This window comes from Salvelinus namaycush, chromosome 20 (genome assembly GCF_016432855.1).
Source record: "Salvelinus namaycush isolate Seneca chromosome 20, SaNama_1.0, whole genome shotgun sequence".
Taxonomy (NCBI): domain Eukaryota; kingdom Metazoa; phylum Chordata; class Actinopteri; order Salmoniformes; family Salmonidae; genus Salvelinus; species Salvelinus namaycush.
In genome coordinates, this window is record NC_052326.1 from 57,119,099 (window position 1) to 57,138,941 (window position 19,843).

Below are 19,843 nucleotides of genomic sequence, written 5' to 3' on the forward strand. Positions count from 1 at the left end.
CCACAATCAACAGCCTGATCAACTCTATGTGAAGGAGATGTGTCACGCTGCATGAGGCTAAATGGTGGTCACACCAGATACTGACTGGTTTTCTGATCCACGTCCCTACTTTACAAAAGGTACTGTATCTGTGACCAACATTAGCACATCTTTATTCCCAGTCATGTGAATTCCATAGATTAGGTCTTAATGAATATAATTTTAAGAGATTTATTTCCTTATATGAACTATAACTCAGTAAAAAAAATGTGTCACATTGCCAAGTCAAACCGGTTGCTTTATATAGTACTGACCAGAACCGGATGATTATATAGGGGAAAGGGTGCCATTTGGGCCGACCCTCAAGTGAAATATGTATTTTGTCGCTATACAGCTCCTGACAGGCTGCTAAAAGCTGGTCATGATTTGTTACGCCACTGGCTTTGAGGCTGGAACATTCCAAATCAGATATTCTCTACAGGCTCTGGTCAAAAAATACAATGTAGTGAATAGGGTGTGCCATTTGGGACACAGGCCCAAAGACTCTTGGCTGGCCCAGTTATATGACTCAGGGTTGGCACCTTTCCTCCTAGCTCTCCTCATACAGTATTAGCAGTGCCAGGGAAGTCTTTCCTTTCAGGTCAGTAGAGCTCCCCTGAGGCTCACTGCCTGTAGTTGTGGTCTCCGGGGAGACAAATCTGTTGGCCCAAGATCTGTTTGGCATTATCATTAGAGTTGACAAGAACGCACAAATGGTAAACTGTTTGTTGGGCTGTCCCGAACTATTTTTTTTTATCTTAGTTGGACCGGAATTAGTCTGTTCTTTTGACAAACCGGTCAACAACAAAAAAAGTGTGCCTATTTTCCATTTATATATAGACTCCCTATGGGTTTTAATAAAATCAACTATTGAGCTCGTCTGATGCTTTAAGCTTACTGTTTGATGACATAAGACACCAATGACTCAAGAGGGAGACAGATATCTAGATAACCAGAAGATCTTAACCTGACTCAAGCATCCTCCTCCCGCTCCTGCTGTCTTTCGCAGATTCTGCCATTACTCTCCTGAAGTCGCCGGTAATAGGCTACGCAACGAGTCGGCAACCTTTGTCATATGGAACACCAATTTATATCTCACAATTTCAACCGATCTGCATGACAGTTATGGTTTAAAAAAAATGCACATTTGAGGAACAGTTTAATTTAATTTATAATGTCTTCATATCTCAAAATCATTGTCGTGTGGTTAACCAAAATTCTAACCAAATACAAATGAAAATTATAATCTGAAAAAGTAAATTCTGTCACCAACTAATGTAATGGATAGCCTACATAAAAGACAACAAATAAACTTTGTATAAAATATTATGGGCCATCAGAGTTTCCTGTGCCAGTGAGCTCGGGACAGACAACTGTAGGCTATTTGTGCAAGGTCTAAGAAGCAGTGGTTGACTTGGGCAGGAGCTCATCGGAGCGGAGTACCGCCACATCTGATTTTATCCTGCATGAGGTCCTGTTCCTCTTATAGAATATTTTCTCAACAGTATCGTGGAGCTCCTGCACCTAAATATAAACAGTACCGGCACCCAAAATAAGTCCCAGAAGACATTTCAGTCCAAGTCAAGCACTGGTAAAGAAGTAATCAGGTAGGCATATTTTGTTGACAATTCCACTGGATCAGAGCATTACATTTCACGCTAAGTGGTTATCGAAAGGGAGAGAGCTGGAAAGATTTTTTTTAAATACATTGAGGAACGATTGTCATTCTCAATGGATGTAAAAACCAGATTCAGTTAGCTTGCTGTTTGAGGTAAAGACAAAATGTACTTTGAGAAGCTCCACAGCTCATTAGTGGTGGTGAGTTAAGCCAATCAGAAATACTATCAGATCCCCAAATGAGCACATTTATGCCTACATTTGTGTGCAGACCAGGTAGCCTATATACTTGGGGGTAATCAGGTGCTCGTTCTTACTCAACACTGACAGGAGCGCTCCAAACAAAAAGGACTAAATTGAATTGAGAAAACTGGTAAATGTTTCTCACAAGTGTAGTGTCGGTGTCCAGTCCAACAATGAGAACAGTAAGAGCGGAATAATAACAAGAAATTGAATGCATTAACAGAAATAGTATAAGCAAACATTGTAAATGAGAAATTAGTGGTAAACGTACTACTAGTGATGTATGTAAATGGGGAAGAGAAGTACACTAACAATCAAAACGCAAACAATTCACACAATGAAGTTATGAAACAGTGAATGTGCACAAATTGGCGGGAGAGAACGGACTCCGGATAGAGAAGTGCGTTTTGAGTCTGGGCCCTGCATGGTCAATCCGACATCTGCATTGGCCATGCAGCATTTACAGTGATACTGAATCTGCAGAAATCAGGTCATTCATAGTCCACGGAGCAGTGCAGAGCTGTTGACAAGGCAGTGAGTTTGTGTTTATACAGGAAGTACTGCCCCCACCTACCGTCAACCAATCATATCAATACGCCATCCCATCTGGTTTGCGCTTAGTGGGACTATCATTTGTTTTTCAACAGGACAAATGACCCAAAACACAGGCTGTGTAAGGGCTATTTGACCAATAAGGAGAGTGATGGAGTGCTGCATCACAATCACCCCACGACCTCAAACCAATTGAGATGGTTTGGGATGAGTTGGACAGCAGAGTGAATGAAAAGCAGCTCAGTGCTCAGCATATGTGGGAACTCCTTCAAGACTGTTGGAAAAACATTCCTCATGAAGCTGGTTGAGGCAATGGGTGGCTACCTTGAAGAATCTCAAATGTATATTGATTTATTTAAAAAAAAAAATGGGTTACTACATGATTCTGTGTGTTATTTCATAGCTTGTCTTCATTATTATTCAACAACGTAGAAAATAGTAAAAAATAAAGTAAACCCTTGAATGAGTAGGTGTGTCCAAACTTTTGACTGGTAGTGTATATCTATAAAAATCTTGGTTGACCCATAGCCTATAGACCAAACACTTAAATAATTGGGGTCAGCCCTAACTACGTGACCAGGCTGCTACTCTCTCGGCTCAGACAGACACCCCCTAGTCGCCATACCGTAGCAGGACAGAAACCCCCTAGTCGCCATACCGTAGCAGGACAGAAACCCCCTAGTTGCCATATCGTAGCAGGACAGAAACCCCCTAGTCGCCATACCGTAGCAGGGCAGAAACCCCCTAGTCGGCATACCGTAGCAGGGCAGAAACCCCCTAGTCGGCATACCGTAGCAGGACAGAAACCCCCTAGTCGGCATACCGTAGCAGGACAGAAACCCCCTAGTCACCATACCGTAGCAGGACAGAAACCCCCTAGTCACCATACCGTAGCAGGACAGAAACCCCCTAGTCACCATACCGTAGCAGGACAGAAACACCCTAGTCACCATACCAGGGCAGAAACCCCATAGTCACCATACCGTAGCAGGACAGAAACCCCCTAGTCACCATACCGTAGCAGGGCAGAGACCCCCGAGTCACCATACCGTAGCAGGGCAGAGACCCCCTAGTCACCATACCGTAGCAGGACAGAAACACCCTAGTCACCATACCAGGACAGAAACCCCCTAGTCACCATACCGTAGCAGCTGTACCAATGAAGGCCAGGAGAGCGAAGGCTCTCCTTTCAGGTCAGTGGGGAGCAGGAGTTCAGGGCCCGTATCCACAAAGCATCCCAGAGGAGAGCTGATCTAGGATCATGTCCCCACATGTCGTCCATATAATATTACTCCCTGTGATCAAAAATAAATAAAATAGAAACTTCAGATCAGTCCTACTCAGAGGTATTGTGGATCCAGGGCCAGCCGGTCTTCTGGGGAAACCCCACTCTCATAGCCTACATATATGTTTACGGTGTCTTGTCAACTCCTATGGTCACTGTCATGTAGGAGTTGACAAGATTGCACAAAGAGCTCTGAGAACAGCACAGGTCAGGCGACCCCTCCCCTCTCTAGCCACAGGGCAGAAAGCCCCAGAATGATTAACCACAACAGTCAACACAGAGGCGCCACCTGGGGGGGGGGGGGACTAAAAAAAGGTTACAAACTACACTTTCAACTCCAACGATTCCTTCCTGCCACAGAGGTTTGCTGCTGCTTCGTAACAAATTAGGAACCAATCACAGCAGAGAGATAATAAGAAAAAACCCTCTGAAAGGGTAACATAGCATGTGGTCAGCGCCACGGTGACAGCACCACTAGGATTCCAATTCAGAATCACAACTCCGGAACCTGGAAAACATACAGATTACTCAGGACTGCGGCTCCTGCCTGGAGATCCTAACAACTAACCCTTGACTGTTGGCATTTAAAAAAATGTCCTACCTACAAGAGAGAGAACAGAGCGGGGTATATAAAAAATAAAAAAAAAGACCTGCCACATACCCAGAGAAGACTAGACCTGTGTCCCAAATAACTCCCTATTCATTTTTATAGTGCTCTACGGTTCAGAACCCTACGGGGTGCCATTTGGGACACACCTACCTACAATCTCCTTCCTATGGGCTTAATAAGAAATGCCTGAGAGGGGGGGGGGGGAAATCAGCTGGTTATGTTGGTTGTTTTAGCAGGCCTTAGGAACATTTACAAAATGAACAGCTATGACCTCACAGAGCCTGTAGACATCAACAAAGGTGTTCTCTTAAGATGCAATGGGCTTGATATTTATACTGAACAAAAATATTTAAAAAATGCAATTTCAAAATATTTTTCTGGCTTACGGAAATCAGTACATTTAAATAAATTCATTAAGCCCTAATCTACGGCCTTCACATGGCTGGCCAGGGGCGCAGCCATGGGTCGGCCTGGGAGGGCATAGGGGAGCCAAGCCCAGCCCTTGGGAGCCAGGCCCAGCCAATCAGACTCTCTACCCACAAAAGGGCTTTATTACAGACAGAAATACGCCCCCGCCCCATAAGGCAGCTTATGGTAGAGAAATGAACATTACATTATCTGGGAACAGCTCTGATGGGCATTCCTGCAGTCAGCATGCCAATTGCACGCTCCCTCAAGACTTGGGAAATCTGTGGCATTGGGTTGTGTGACAAAACTGAACATTTTAGAGTGGCCTGTTATTGTCCCCAGCACAATAATAAATTTGTGCACAAAATTTGAGAATAGGCTTTTGTACGTATTAAACATTTTTGGGATCTTTTATTTCAGCTCATTAAAACTTGGGACCAACACCTTACAAGTTGCTTTTACATTTTTGTTCAGTGTAGATTATGGTACTGCAACTTAACAGAACAGAAAATAAAACATACTTTTCAAAACTTTGCCAAAATGCAATTCGCCGGAAAACACCATTGTAAACAGTGCACCTGATAGCGGTTCCATACAGTGCATTCGGAAAGTATTCAGACCCATTGACTTTATCCATATTTTGTTATGTAACAACCTTATTCTAAAATTGATTAAATTGCCCCCCCCCCCAAATCTACACACAATACCACATAATGACAAAGTAAAAACAGGTTGACATTTTTTTTTTTTTTTTTTTTTTTTTAACCCCTTTTCTCCCCAATTTTTCGTGGTATCCAATCGCTAGTAATTACTATCTTGTCTCATCGCTACAACTCCCGTACGGGCTCGGGAGAGACGAAGGTCGAAAGCCATGCGTCCTCCGAAGCACAACCCAACCAAGCCGCACTGCTTCTTTAACACAGCGCGCCTCCAACCCGGAAGCCAGCCGCACCAATGTGTCGGAGGAAACACCGTGCACCTGGCCCCCTTGGTTAGCGCGCACTGCGCCCGGCCCGCCACAGGAGTCGCTGGAGCGCGATGAGACAAGGATATCCCTACCGGCCAAACCCACCCTAACCCGGACGACGCTAGCCCAATTGTGCGTCGCCCCACGGACCTCCCGGTCGCGGCCGGCTGCGACAGAGCCTGGGCGCGAACCCAGAGACTCTGGTGGCGCAGTTAGCACTGCGATGCAGTGCCCTAGACCACTGCGCCACCCGGGAGGCCCCCTAAACAGGTTGACATTTTAGCAAATATATATATAAAAAACTTAAATATAACATTTACATAAGTATTCAGACCTTTTACTCAGTACTTTGTTGAAGCACCTTTGGCAGTGATTACAGCCTTGAGTCTTCTTGGGTATAAGGCTACAAGCTTGGCACATCTGTATTTGGGGAGTTTCTCCCCATTCTTCTCTGCAGATCCTCTCAAGCTCTGTCAGGTTGGATGGGGAGCGTCGCTACACAGCTATTTTCAGGTCTCTCCAGAGATGTTCGATCGGGTTCAAGTCCGGGCTCTGGCTGGGCTACTCAAGGACATTCAGACACTTGCCCTGAAGCCACTCCTGCGTTGTCTTGGCTGTGTGCTTAGAGTCGTTACCCTGTTAGAAGGTGAACCTTCACCCCAGTCTGAAGTCCTGAGCGCTTTGCTCCATTCATCTTTTCCTCAATCCTGACTAGTCTATCGGTACATGAAAAACAACCCCACAGCATGACTCTGCCACCACCATGCTTCACCGTATATGGATGGTAAACAGGCTGACTGACGCCTGACGTGACCCTTGGCATTCAGACCAAAGAGTTGAATCTAGTTTTCAAGCCGACCAGAGAATGTTGTTTCTCCTGGTCTGAAAGTCCTTTCTCCCATCTCCACAGAGCAACTCTGGAGCTCTGTCAGACTGACCCATCGCGTTCTTTGTCACCTCCCTGACCAAGGCCCTTCTCCCCCGATTGCTCAGTTTGGCCGGGCAGCCAGCTCTAGGAAGAGTGTTGGTGGTTCCAAACTTATTTCATTTTAGAATGGAGGCCACTGTGTTCTTGGGGATCTTCCATTCTGCAGAAATGTTTTGATACCCTTCCCCAGATCTGTGCCTCGACACAATCCTGTCTCGGAGCTCTACGGACATTTCCTTCGACCTCATGGCTTGGTTTTGCTCTGACATTCACTGTCAACTGTAGGACCTTATATAGACAGGTGTGTGCCTTTCCAAATCCTGTCAATTTCAAGTCTCAAAGCAAAAGGTCTGTCTTTTCGCAAACATTTTTTTCCCAAAATGACCACGGTCATGAAGGGGTATTGTCTGTAGATTGATGAGGGGAAAAAACTATTTAATCCATTTTAGAATAAGGCTGTAATGTAACCAAATGTGGGAAAAGTGAAGGGGGTCTGAATAATTTCTGAATGCAAAAATGGGGGAAATGTGGTAATTAAAAAAAATATATATAATAATTTTTAATTGAAAAGAAATTTATTTTTTTAAATGTTAAATCGCTGAAGCTGGAGACTTCTATTTCCCTCACTAACTTTAAACATCAGCTATCTGAGCAGCTGCACAGCTATTTTCCACCTTTATTTAACCAGGTAGGCCAGCTGCAGCTGTACATAGCCCATCTGTAAATAGCCCATCCAATCTACCTACCTCACCCCATACTGTTTTCATTGACTTTTCTGCTCTTTTGCACACAAGTATTTCTACTTGCACATCATCATCTGCACATCAATCACTCCCGTGTTAATTTGCTAAATTGTAATTACTTTGCTACTATGGCCTATTTATTGCCTTACCTCCTCACGCCATTTGCACACACTGTGTATAGACTTTTTCTATTGTGTTATCGACTTAACGCTTGTTTATTCCATGTGTAACTCTGTTGTTGTTTGTGTCGCACTGCTTTGCTTTATCTTGGCCAGGTCGCAGTTGTAAATGAGAACTTGTTCTCAACTGGCCTACCTGGTTAAATATATATATTTTTTTTTTTACTTGGCATTCTCATTACCAAAATGGCTAAAGAGCTCTGATTAAATTGTATAATATTTGTTTGAAAATTATATTTTTCTTCCAGTGTTAAGCCTTTTCATTAGGGGAACAATGTTATAAAAAAAAAAAATATTACAAATATTGATTTGTTTATTACAGTTAGACTTCGAAAACAGTAATTAGACTTTTGTGAAATTAATGGTAAAATGAATAATATCTGATCAATTTTTTTAAATAATTATAAAGTAGTTAAGTATAGGGCCTTCTGAGAGGCACCGCGTCGCAGTGCTAGAAGCGTTACTACAGACCTGGGTTCATTCCCGGGCTGTGCCACATCCGGCCGTGGCCGTGAGTCCCATAGGACGGTTCACAATTGGCCCAGCGTCGTCCAGGTTCGGGGAGGGTTTGGCCGGTGGGGCCAAAAATAAAAATGCACTGTATGTGCGTGACCATTAGGGCCTGACCTATAGCATATCATAATCACAGTAATAAATTGGTTATGAACCCGATCTAACATCTCTGGAGACCTGAAAATAGCTGTGCAGCGACACTCCCCATCCAACCTGACAGAGCTTGAGAGGATCTGCAGAGAAGAATGGGAGAAACTCACCAAATACATGAATGCCAAGCTTGTAGCATCATACCCAAGAAGACTCGAGGCCGTAATCGCTGCCAAAGGTGCTTCAACAAAGTACTGAGTAAAGGGTCTGAATACTTATGAAAAATTCACAAATTTCTAAAAACCTGTTTTGCTTTGTCATTACGTGGTATTGTGTGTAGATTGATGAGGGAGAAAAAAAAAACATTTTCATCCATTTTAGAATAAGTCTGTAACGTAACATAATGTGGAAAAAGTCAAGGGGTCAGAATACTTTCCGAATGCACTGTAGATTACATTTAGTTACATTGAGGTTTATAATCTTAAATTAGTTCACTAAAGTGAACAATTGTTTATTATAACTTGTTGTACTAACCTGGATGTAATGTATTTATAGCTGTCTTTTAGTTTAAATATTTTTGTTGACGTAATATTTGTCCTCAGGGCACCATTGTAAATGAGACACTGGTCTTAACAGTAATATAATACTGGAATAGTAAAAGGCCATTTCTTCAAGCAGTTATAGAACTAGTAGCAAACTAAGTGCTTATGAACCATATAGAACTAGTAGCAAACTAAGTGCGTATAATTAAACCACGTAGAAAAACATTATGAAATGAACAGTGAATGACGGCTGATGTTCTGTGGTCATAGAAGATAGGACGGACAACTTCTGATTTAAACCGTTTATCGGCGCGGTCTGGTTTGTCCTTTAAAGCAGTGAGACGGCGGGATAGAGAGCGTGTAAAGTACTAGCAGAGTAAAACTGCATTCCAAGATAGGGGTGTGTAATCTCTTTGTCTATATTAAACTCTTGGCGCTGCCTGCTACACCTAGAATGGTGTTCAAACTAAGACGTTCAGCCAGTGAGGTCAGATAAATCTCTACTAACAAGAAGCACAACATGACAAATATTAGACAACTAGTTAACAAAACAGGCATTTAAATCTACTTACGTCATTACACAGGAAGTGGGGCCTATATCTTTCTGGACTGAACAACTGTTTGCTATGAAGTGTTCAGGAATCTGAGGGAGAGGCTTACAGAAACAGTCAAACGTTTGGACACACCTACTCATTCAAGGGTATTTATTTGTACTATTTTCTACATTGTAGAACAATAGTGAAGACATCAAAAACTATGAAATAACACATATGGAATTATGTAGTAAACAAAAGTGCTAAACAAATCAAAATATATTTTAAGACTCTTCATAGTAGCCACACTTTGCCTTGATGACAGGTTAGCACACTCTTGACTGGTATGGTATTTCAGCACCCAAATCAGTTCAGTAAAGAAACTAGTCACATTATTCTGGTGGAAGGGGTGGAGTAGACAGTATAAGGTTTATATGGTATAGTGAACATGGATCGATATCTACGCCGACCTCTGGCTGTCGACGTTTTAATCATTTTTTAACCTCTTAACACAAGCCATCCGTCCAAGGTTGCTCTGTAGTGCCAACTGTACTAGCTACTGTACGCAGTCCAGGTGAAGACAGGCGAGGTGTGCCCACAACCCCACACACACACACAACGTATTGGTGGAATTTATTAGGGCATACCGTCGAGAAATTTTACAATGGAAAATGAGCCAAGTGTTTAAGGAACAAGTTCCAGTAGTGCCTCATGGTTTCTGTGTTTCATAAGTGTGCCTAATGAACGCACCCCTGGTGTGTTTCTCATTTCCACCAGGTTAAACTAACCAACACATGCCCTTTAAACTTTCCATGACAACACCACTGCCCTGTAACTCTCCTTTCCCTGTAACTTTCCCCTGACAACACCACCGTGTTGAAAGTAACATTATCTGTCCGTCTGACAAGACAACTACAACCATTTCGTCAAGGAAACACTAAACCTTCTATTCTTGTGTGTGTGTGTCACGTGATGCAGTTACTAGAGCTAGATGTGCATGCGGGTACATGAGGACCTTGGGGGAGGTATGCGATGTGTGTATTAGGGTGGGGTGTTGTCTTGGGTTGTCTCGCTAGCAGGCAGCTGTGTGTCTTGCATTAACCGTCTTTATCCACGAAGCTCAAACAGGCTTCCTAGCAGCTGTAGCCTAAGCAATTAGCTCGGGGATCTTTATGCGCATCCCAAATTACACCCTATGTGCCCTACTCTTGACCAGAGGCCTATAGACAATAGGGTGCCATTTGGAAAGCAGACTATTAATCTCCCATGGATGTCCTAAAGGTGATATCCCACATTATTATTGATCTATTTATTTAGGTGGGAGAAAGTTGGCACACAGACAGCACAATCCTAGGCTAGCCCTATGCAAAACAAAAATGTGACCAATGATTTGATATTCTATAGCTGGTTGTCAGTCAGTGGCAACCCATATGTGTGTGTGTCTTAACCCTGCAGCCATGACCCATTATTTACCCATAGGTGGTTGACTGACCACTTATTCCATTGAGGTACCTGGACATGCAGACTGCAACCCAGTTCAACATATCTGACTGCATGGCTGCCTGGCAGTGACTGCGCAAAGGGATTGTACCAAGCAAAGTAAAAGCTAGTAGCTATCCGACTGGTTGACAGACTCACCTTGCCAGTCTTGTGATCGAACCAGAGAAGGGCATGGTTCCTTGATAGAACCTTGCAGTCGAACGTAGCATTGTTCTGAGCGGGTCGGCATCGTGCCACAGAGCGCCCGATCTTGACTGGCTCGTCCAGGTAGACATGACGTTCCTGAAAAGGGTGTGAATTCGGACGGCAGGAGAAGACGGCCAGCGCTGAAGGCATTGATGATGGCTTGGGAGTGTTACTCCAACCAGAGACTAAAGACAAGGTTTCTTGATCCAGAATGACAACGTTCTCAGTCTTCAATCATCGGCTGTTAATTCAATTTAGCCTCGCTATTCCGCTGGCTGGCTATTCTATTTTGAGTTAAAGCACTAACTAGCTATCAAACATTATACTCATTTTTGACGTAACCAATACTCCTGTAAATCTAACAAGTATAAAAATAAAAAATAAAAAATAAAAAAAGATTTTTGGACTATCTTTCTACAGAGCTACATTACGTCCACTGAATGTTATTCAACACGACTATGTACAGGTCAGAATTCTGACTAGCCAGAATCGCATGACGATAGCAACAGTAGCCGTCTAGAATATATCTAATCACGTCCATCAAATGTACAGGGAAAGAAGCTATATTGAACAGGCTAGTGTGGCACCCAATCTTTAGCCCAGCAACGGATAAATCCAGATTGGTAGTTTATACAAACTATTTGACCAGTGCGGGGTTTCCTATCCCTGCGCCTGATGATGATACGGCTATTGAAACACACCCGCTGTCAATCTGACCGTGGTTTAACAGGTCATTAATACATTGTTTTTCTATAGAGTTTGTGTTACTACGTTTTGTTTATCCTACGCACTATAGACGGGTGCGATATAAGAAAATCTGACCTTGTTTGTTAGCTAGCTCGCTAACCAGCTAATGCAAACCTCTAGCCACTCCCAACTCAGGCAGACTAGCAAGCTAATATTGAGTTTCAGGGCCCTGAACAGCAACAAATCTTTCTAATCTCGAAGTCAAATGTTCCAAACTGCTGCAAAGACACCCTTACATCTAAAATGGGTATTGCAGCGGGATGTAGAGATTGATATGCCCATTACAAAAACCCTGCTGTTTGTTGGCAACTACCCAGATATAGCTATAAAAATTCAACAACAAAAAAAGCTAGCTAACGTTATATGGCTAACTAAGCTAACGTGCTAATAACTTGTAATTTAGCCGGAGCGGCCTCTTCGGGTCGACTGGTGCTCAACCAACTCTTGAACGCTTGAATAACGCTACTTCAGGCAAAAGAGTCCATTTGAGACAAGCAACTAAAGACAAGTAACGCTAGCTAGTAAGCTGGGCCCTCTTCAAAAAAGCAAACGTTAGCAGAGTCGGAAAGAGTTAGCTAGGATGGATAGCCTTGCTAGCTAGTTAGCTAGCTAGCTGACAGAGCAGACACGGAAAACTGAGACGAGTTTTGGCTGCATCCCCAGTCCAGTAGCTAATCTTTTGAAGATTCCCAAGTTAAGCCACACTTATCGATGGCACAAGATGTGATTTTACAGAATTATTCCGCTGAACTGGGTAAACTTTCGAAAGACTTGTCCTCCTCCACAAGAATCCGTAGCCATAACTGAAATTAAATAATACACACAAACAGACCGGTAAGCGCCAATGTGTTGCCGTTTAGCGCACGCGACATAGCCATAACGTAATTAGAGGCGGGACCAATGTTCAAATTGACAAAATGGGGTCCAATCAGAATAGACATTCATGACACGCTGCAACGTTACATGTAAATATTGTTTATGTGGTTAAAAACCAAAGAATTTGTATTGTAACACATGCATTACTTTTTCAGTCAATGATAGATCTTAGACATTCAGAAAAGTCATTTCTGAATACCAAGGGATTTTACCAGACAAGATTATAAGATTTGTTCTAAAACTTGTATCAACCCACCTGCTCCCTTCCTTATAATCACTGATATGTGAGTTACATGCAAACCTCACCGGCCACGTTGCGTGCGCGAGCGTTACAAAATACATGTACACATTCAATCATTTCACCAACACCGCTTGCTCATAAAGGAGTGTCTGCATAACCAAGCGCTAAAATAGAACTTTGACTTCAACTGTTCTGCCTGCGGCTATGGAACCCTGACCTGTTCACCGGACGTGCTACCTGTCCCAGACCTGCTGTTTTCAACTCTCTAGAGACCGCAGGAGTGGTAGAGATACTCTGAATGATCGGCTATGAAAAGCCAACTGAAATTTACTCCTGAGGTTCTGACTTGTTGCACCCTCGATAACTACTGTGATTATTATTATTTGACCATGCTGGTCATTTATGAACATTTGAACATCTTGGCCATGTTCTGTTATAATCTCCACCCGGCACAGCCAGAAGAGGACTGGCCACCCCTCATAGCCTGGTTCCTCTCTAGGTTTCTTCCTAGGTTTTGGCCTTTCTAGGGAGTTTTTCCTAGCCACCGTGCTTCTACACCTGTTTGGGGTTTTAGGCTGGGTTTCTGTACAGCACTTTGAGATATCAGCTGATGTAAGAAGGGCTATATAAATACATTTGATTTGATTTAACTTGCCACAAGTCAGATACAAACCCAGATACAAACCTACGTGGATACTTGAAAAACAAACGAGGATAGATTAATTACAGATAACGCACTAAAAACGATGTTTCCCTTTTTATATGTGGATTAGTCGTCTGAGTAGAGAAACACACAATTTTGTATGACTCCAGGTCAAAATTATACAAAGAACCAGCTAGAAATAGGACAATATGCATGTCAGGTAAAATAACAACCCAATGTTTATCTCCCAGGACAAGCTAGCTAAATGTCATTGAATGTTTCATGTGTGTTTCGACCTGCCCCCCTAATTAATACAGTTTATTTTTTATTTTTTAACCTGCGTCTCATGATCACATCTGGTGTAGATGGAGAAAATCAACACGCGTTTTTGCGTTGTAGTCAGCATGTTAAGTTTCCTCAATATATCAACAGGAAAGTATAATTGGGTCAACTTTTCAAATAGCTGGTAACGTGCTCAGATTTAGATCAACTGAAGAAGAAAAAATGCATGCACGAGACACATGCACACTTGCCGAACTCCTGCATGTGTTTACATGATTCAGGTGATAGACGTCTGGACACAGACTACCAGCGCTTTGAAAAGTTTATGGAATCATACTTTCCTGTAGATAAACTGTATTGTTTTCTCACAATCCTACCTGCAAAAGGTCACAGACAACCAGTAAAGGAAGCTAAAATATCATTTTATTCCAACATTCTGGCTTGTAGAGGTCATGTGAGGAAACTTACCTGTTTCAAACGCAGCATTTCTGTCTGACTTAGAATTCAATGCAGTTCAACGTTAGGTTTCTAGCCAATGTTTCCTCCTCTGTGACCATGTTTACATGCACACCGATATCCCGTTACTATTCGGGATACTTCATTATTCCGTTTTTGAGTTGACGCATATAAACATAATATCCCGTTAATATAATATCCCATAATATCCCGAAACCCGGATAATATGCCTGGGATATGCTAATCTAAGATGGGATACTGTGGCACGTACACATTTCATCCCGATAACTAGTTTTTTGCATTCTTCGCAGGCTCAGTTTCGCATATCAAAGCTCAAAGCTCATCACTAAGCTAAGGACCCTGGGACTAAAAACCACCCTCTGCAACTGGATCCTGGACTTCCTGACGGGCCGCCCCCAGGTGGTAAGGGTAGGTAACAACACATCTGCCACGCTGATCCTCAACTCAACACGGGGGCCCCTCAGGGGTGCGTGCTCAGTTCCCTCCTGTACTCCCTGTTCACACATGACTGCATGGCCAGGCACGACTCCAACACCATCATTAAGTGTGCTGACGACACAACAGTGGCAGGCCTGATCACCGACAACGATGAGACAGCCTATAGGGAGGAGGTCAGAGACCTGGCCGTGTGGTGCCAGGACAACAACCTCTCCCTCAACGTGATCAAGACAAAGGAGATGATTGTGGACTTCAGGAAAAGGAGGACCGAGCACGCCCCCATTCTCATCGACGGGGCTGTAGTGGAGCAGGTTGAGAGCTTCAAATTCCTAGGTGTCCACATCACCAACAAACTATCATGGTCCAAACACACCAAGACAGTTGTGAAGAGGGCACGACAAAGCCTATTCCCCCTCAGGAGACTGAAAAGATTTGGCATGGGTCCTCAGATCCTCAAAAAGTTCTACAGCTGCACCATCGAGATCCTCCTGACTGGTTGCATCACCGCCTGGTATGGCAACTGCTCAGCCTCCGATTGCAAGGCACTACAGAGGATAGTGCGTACGGCCCAGTACATCACTGGGGCCAAGCTTTCTGCCATCCAGGACCTCTATACCAGGTGATGTCAGAGGAAGGCCCTAAAAATTGTCAAAGACTCCAGCCACCCTAGTCATAGACTGTTCTGTCTGCTACCGCAGGGCAAGCGGTACCGGAGCACCAAGTCTAGGTCCAAGAGGCTTCTAAACAGCTTCTACCCCCAAGCCATAAGACTCCTGAACAGGTAATCAAATGGCTACCCAGACTATTTGCATTGACCCCTTCCCCCTCTTTTACGCTTCTGCTACTCTCTGTTTATTATCTATGCATAGTCACTTTAACTCTACCTACATGTACATATTACCTTAATTACCTCGACTAACCTGTGGCCCACACATTGACTCTGTACCGGTACCCCCTGTATATAGCCTCCACATTGACTCTGTACCGGTACCCCCTGTATATAGCCTCCACTTTGACTCTGTACCGGTACCCCCTGTATATAGCCTCCACATTGACTCTGTACCGGTACCCCCTGTATATAGCCTCCACATTGACTCTGTACCGGTACCCCCTGTATATAGCCTTGCTACTGTTATTTTACTGCTTCTCTTTAATTATTTGTTATTTTATTGTTTACATATCTATTTTTACTTAACACTTATTTTTCTTAGAACTGCGTTGTTGATTAAGGGCTTGTAAGTAAGCATTTCACGGTTGTATTTGGCGCATGTGACAAATACAATTTGATTTGATATATGATATGATATCATGGATGTTGTGTGATGTTTTCATCTGATTGTCAAACATGTCAACAAGTACCTGTGTCAGTCTGATCCACCATAATAATTTAGTATAATTAATTTACTACTGGATACTTACACCCCTAATTTAGACACGTTTCTGCTAATAATTTCCCGACACTTGGTTGGCCATTTGTTTGTCAAGTAGTTTGAAAGGCCTACGTGCAGTTTCTTTTCTGTGATAACTTGTTTCCCCAGAAGACTAAATAAAGTACTCACCAGAATAATGTCTTACATTGATCAAATTAATGCATTAGTAATCTAGTTTCGTTTAGGGGACCGGGGAGAAAAGGAATGAACTTCAAAACAGTGGACAGATTACTCCTGCGCGAAATGTCATCAGTTTGACCGGTTTTAAGGAAATGAAAAGCTGAGAAAACCAATGAAACACTTTTCTGTTAAGTCTTCAGTTCATCTTGGGTGCATATTGTATGTGGTTGAAATACACATTACACATGCATTCGCATTTTCTCAAGAGATTTTGAAGGAAATAAATCATATTTTTCCAATCCTGTTCCCAAGACAAAATATACATGTGTTGTATAATTTCACTGCAAGAAATGCATAATTCTGCAAGAGTTAACATTATATTTTGTTACATATGGGAGGTTATAGGCCTACAGTCCGTGTCCACATTTCAGTTGCTATTCCATTTAACCCATATACATAAATTAGGAATATTTTGTTCATTCATGGAAACAGGGACACTCATGAGCGGGATATCAAAGGAAAATGTAAACAGCTTGTCCTGAAAGAGACCTTAAGTGGGAAATGAGCTACTACGAGGAATACTGTGCGCATGTAAACGTGGTCAGTGCCTTTGCACCTCTAGTCACCATAAAGGGGCTCTCTGATCAAGGCTTTAGGCCTATGACAAACATTGTTTTTGTACAATGAAGATTTCAACTCAACTTCCGTTGTCCTCCTAGTCATACACACACTGACTGCTGCTACTGAACTGGTATTCATTACCACTACACAATGTCTATTTTTTTTATTTAACTAGGCAAGTCAGTTAAGAACAAATTCTTATTTTCAATGACGGCCTAGGTCAGTGGGGCAGAATGACAGATTTGTACCTTGTCAGCTCAGGGGATTCGATCTTGCAACCTTTCGGTTACTAGTCCAACACTCCAACCACTAGGCTACGCTGCCGCTGAACAATCTATTTCTTAATTCCCCTGCACATGTCTAAATATCCGACTTCAATTCGTTTCAGTGCCTTCTTGTATTATATTTCTGAAAAACATTGTAGCATATTTTAATTAATTGAGCTTTTATTTTCTAGTACGATTCTATTGTGAGTTGCATTGTTGAGAGGTGAACCTGCAAGGAAGCATTTTTATTTCACTGTATACTCCAGGTACATTGAGTGTATAAAACATTAAGAACACCTGCTCTTTCCATGACAGACTGACTCAATATTAGGAATGTATTCCTAATGTTTTGTACACTCAGTGTATATCATGTTTCTATGACAAATAAACAAACTTGAGCATGAGAGTACTTTGCATAGTAAAGTGCTCTGCAAGGGCCGCGGCTTCAAGGTCTCAGAGCGAGTGACGTCACCGATTGAAAGGCTATTAGCGCGCACCACCGCTAACTAGCTAGCCATTTCACATCGGTTACATTTACACCAGGTCAGTGACATGTCTAAGGAGGGAAACACATATACATTTAGTGGGTGATAGCTAGAGCCATAAAGTAGCTAGGAAAAACTCATGGCCCTAAGTAAACCACATAGCACATTTCCTGGCCCTAAATCTCTCACAAACCTCCAAAATAGAGACTGGGATGTCTTTGGGGAATGGACAACAGCTGTCACAGTCATTCTGGGGTTCACCAGGGTCTTGGACCCCTCCTCTCTGTAATCTCATTGCTTTGTCAGTGTTGTGGCTAATATAGGAATTAAAGGATTTGCCCTTAGATTATGATCATGAATCTCATGATGTCACAAAACATGGTTTTGTGTTTTGATGCCGTGTTCGACCTACATGATGCCGTGTTCGACCTACATGATGCCGTGTTCGACCTACATGATGCCGTGTTCGACCTACATGATGCAGTGTTCGACCTACATGATGCAGTGTTTGACCTACATGATGCAGTGTTCGACCTACATGATGCAGTGTTTGACCTACATGATGCAGTGTTCGACCTACATGATGCAGTGTTCGACCTACATGATGCAGTGTTCGACCTACATGATGCAGTGTTCGACCTACATGATGCAGTGTTTGACCTACATGATGCAGTGTTCGACCTACATGATGCAGTGTTTTGATGCAGTGTTCGACCTATATGATGCAGTGTTCGACCTACATGATGCAGTGTTTGACCTACATGATGCAGTGTTTGACCTACATGATGCAGTGTTTGACCTATATGATGCAGTGTTCGACCTACATGATGCAGTGTTCGACCTATATGATGCAGTGTTCGACCTACATGATGCAGTGTTCGACCTACATGATGCAGTGTTCGACCTATATGATGCAGTGTTCGACCTACATGATGCCGTGTTCGACCTATATGATGCAGTGTTCGACCTACATGATGCAGTGTTCGACCTACATGATGCAGTGTTCGACCTATATGATGCAGTGTTCGACCTACATGATGCAGTGTTCGACCTATATGATGCAGTGTTCGACCTACATGATGCCGTGTTCGACCTACATGATGCAGTGTTCGACCTATATGATGCAGTGTTCGACCTACATGATGCAGTGTTCGACCTACATGATGCAGTGTTCGACCTACATGATGCAGTGTTTTGATGCAGTGTTCGACCTACATGATGCAGTGTTTTGATACAGTGTTCGACCTACATGATGCAGTGTTCGACCTACATGATGCAGTGTTCGACCTACATGATGCAGTGTTCGACCTACATGATGCAGTGTTCGACCTACATGATGCAGTGTTCGACCTACATGATGCAGTGTTTTGATGCAGTGTTCGACCTACATGATGCAGTGTTTTGATGCAGTGTTCGACCTACATGATGCAGTGTTCGACCTACATGATGCAGTGTTCGACCTACATGATGCAGTGTTCGACCTATATGATGCAGTGTTCGACCTACATGATGCAGTGTTCGACCTATATGATGCAGTGTTCGACCTACATGATGCCGTGTTCGACCTACATGATGCAGTGTTCGACCTATATGATGCAGTGTTCGACCTACATGATGCAGTGTTCGACCTACATGATGCAGTGTTCGACCTACATGATGCAGTGTTTTGATGCAGTGTTCGACCTACATGATGCAGTGTTTTGATACAGTGTTTGACCTACATGATGCAGTGTTCGACCTACATGATGCAGTGTTCGACCTACATGATGCAGTGTTCGACCTACATGATGCAGTGTTCGACCTACATGATGCAGTGTTCGACCTACATGATGCAGTGTTTTGATGCAGTGTTCGACCTACATGATGCAGTGTTTTGATGCAGTGTTCGACCTACATGATGCAGTGTTCGACCTACATGATGCAGTGTTCGACCTACATGATGCAGTGTTCGACCTACATGATGCAGTGTTCGACCTACATGATGCAGTGTTTTGATGCAGTGTTCGACCTACATGATGCAGTGTTTTGATGCAGTGTTCGACCTACATGATGCAGTGTTCGACCTACATGATGCAGTGTTTTGATGCAGTGTTCGACCTACATGATGCAGTGTTCGACCTACATGATGCAGTGTTCGACCTACATGATGCAGTGTTCGACCTATATGATGCAGTGTTCGACCTATATGATGCAGTGTTCGACCTATATGATGCAGTGTTCGACCTATATGATGCAGTGTTCGACCTATATGATGCAGTGTTCGACCTACATGATGCAGTGTTCGACCTATATGATGCAGTGTT

The 19,843-nt window shown here is 43.1% G+C and overlaps 1 protein-coding gene across 5 annotated transcripts in view; it reads right to left on the reverse strand.

Annotated features, from left to right (window-relative positions):
- slmapa (sarcolemma associated protein a) overlaps nt 1-12,495 on the reverse strand; it is a 156,199-nt gene extending 143,704 nt beyond the window's left edge. The window contains exon 1 of one of the 5 annotated variants that reach the window (XM_039016583.1): nt 10,867-12,488. In XM_039016583.1, the coding sequence (XP_038872511.1) occupies nt 10,867-11,064 (198 nt within the window). In that variant the 5' untranslated portion in view covers nt 11,065-12,488. Of the gene's footprint in view, nt 1-10,866 lie in introns of all 5 variants that reach the window. The other 4 variants (XM_039016584.1, XM_039016586.1, XM_039016587.1 and 1 more) reach the window with 4 other exon arrangements.
- Between the last annotated feature and the right edge of the window lie 7,348 nt (nt 12,496-19,843).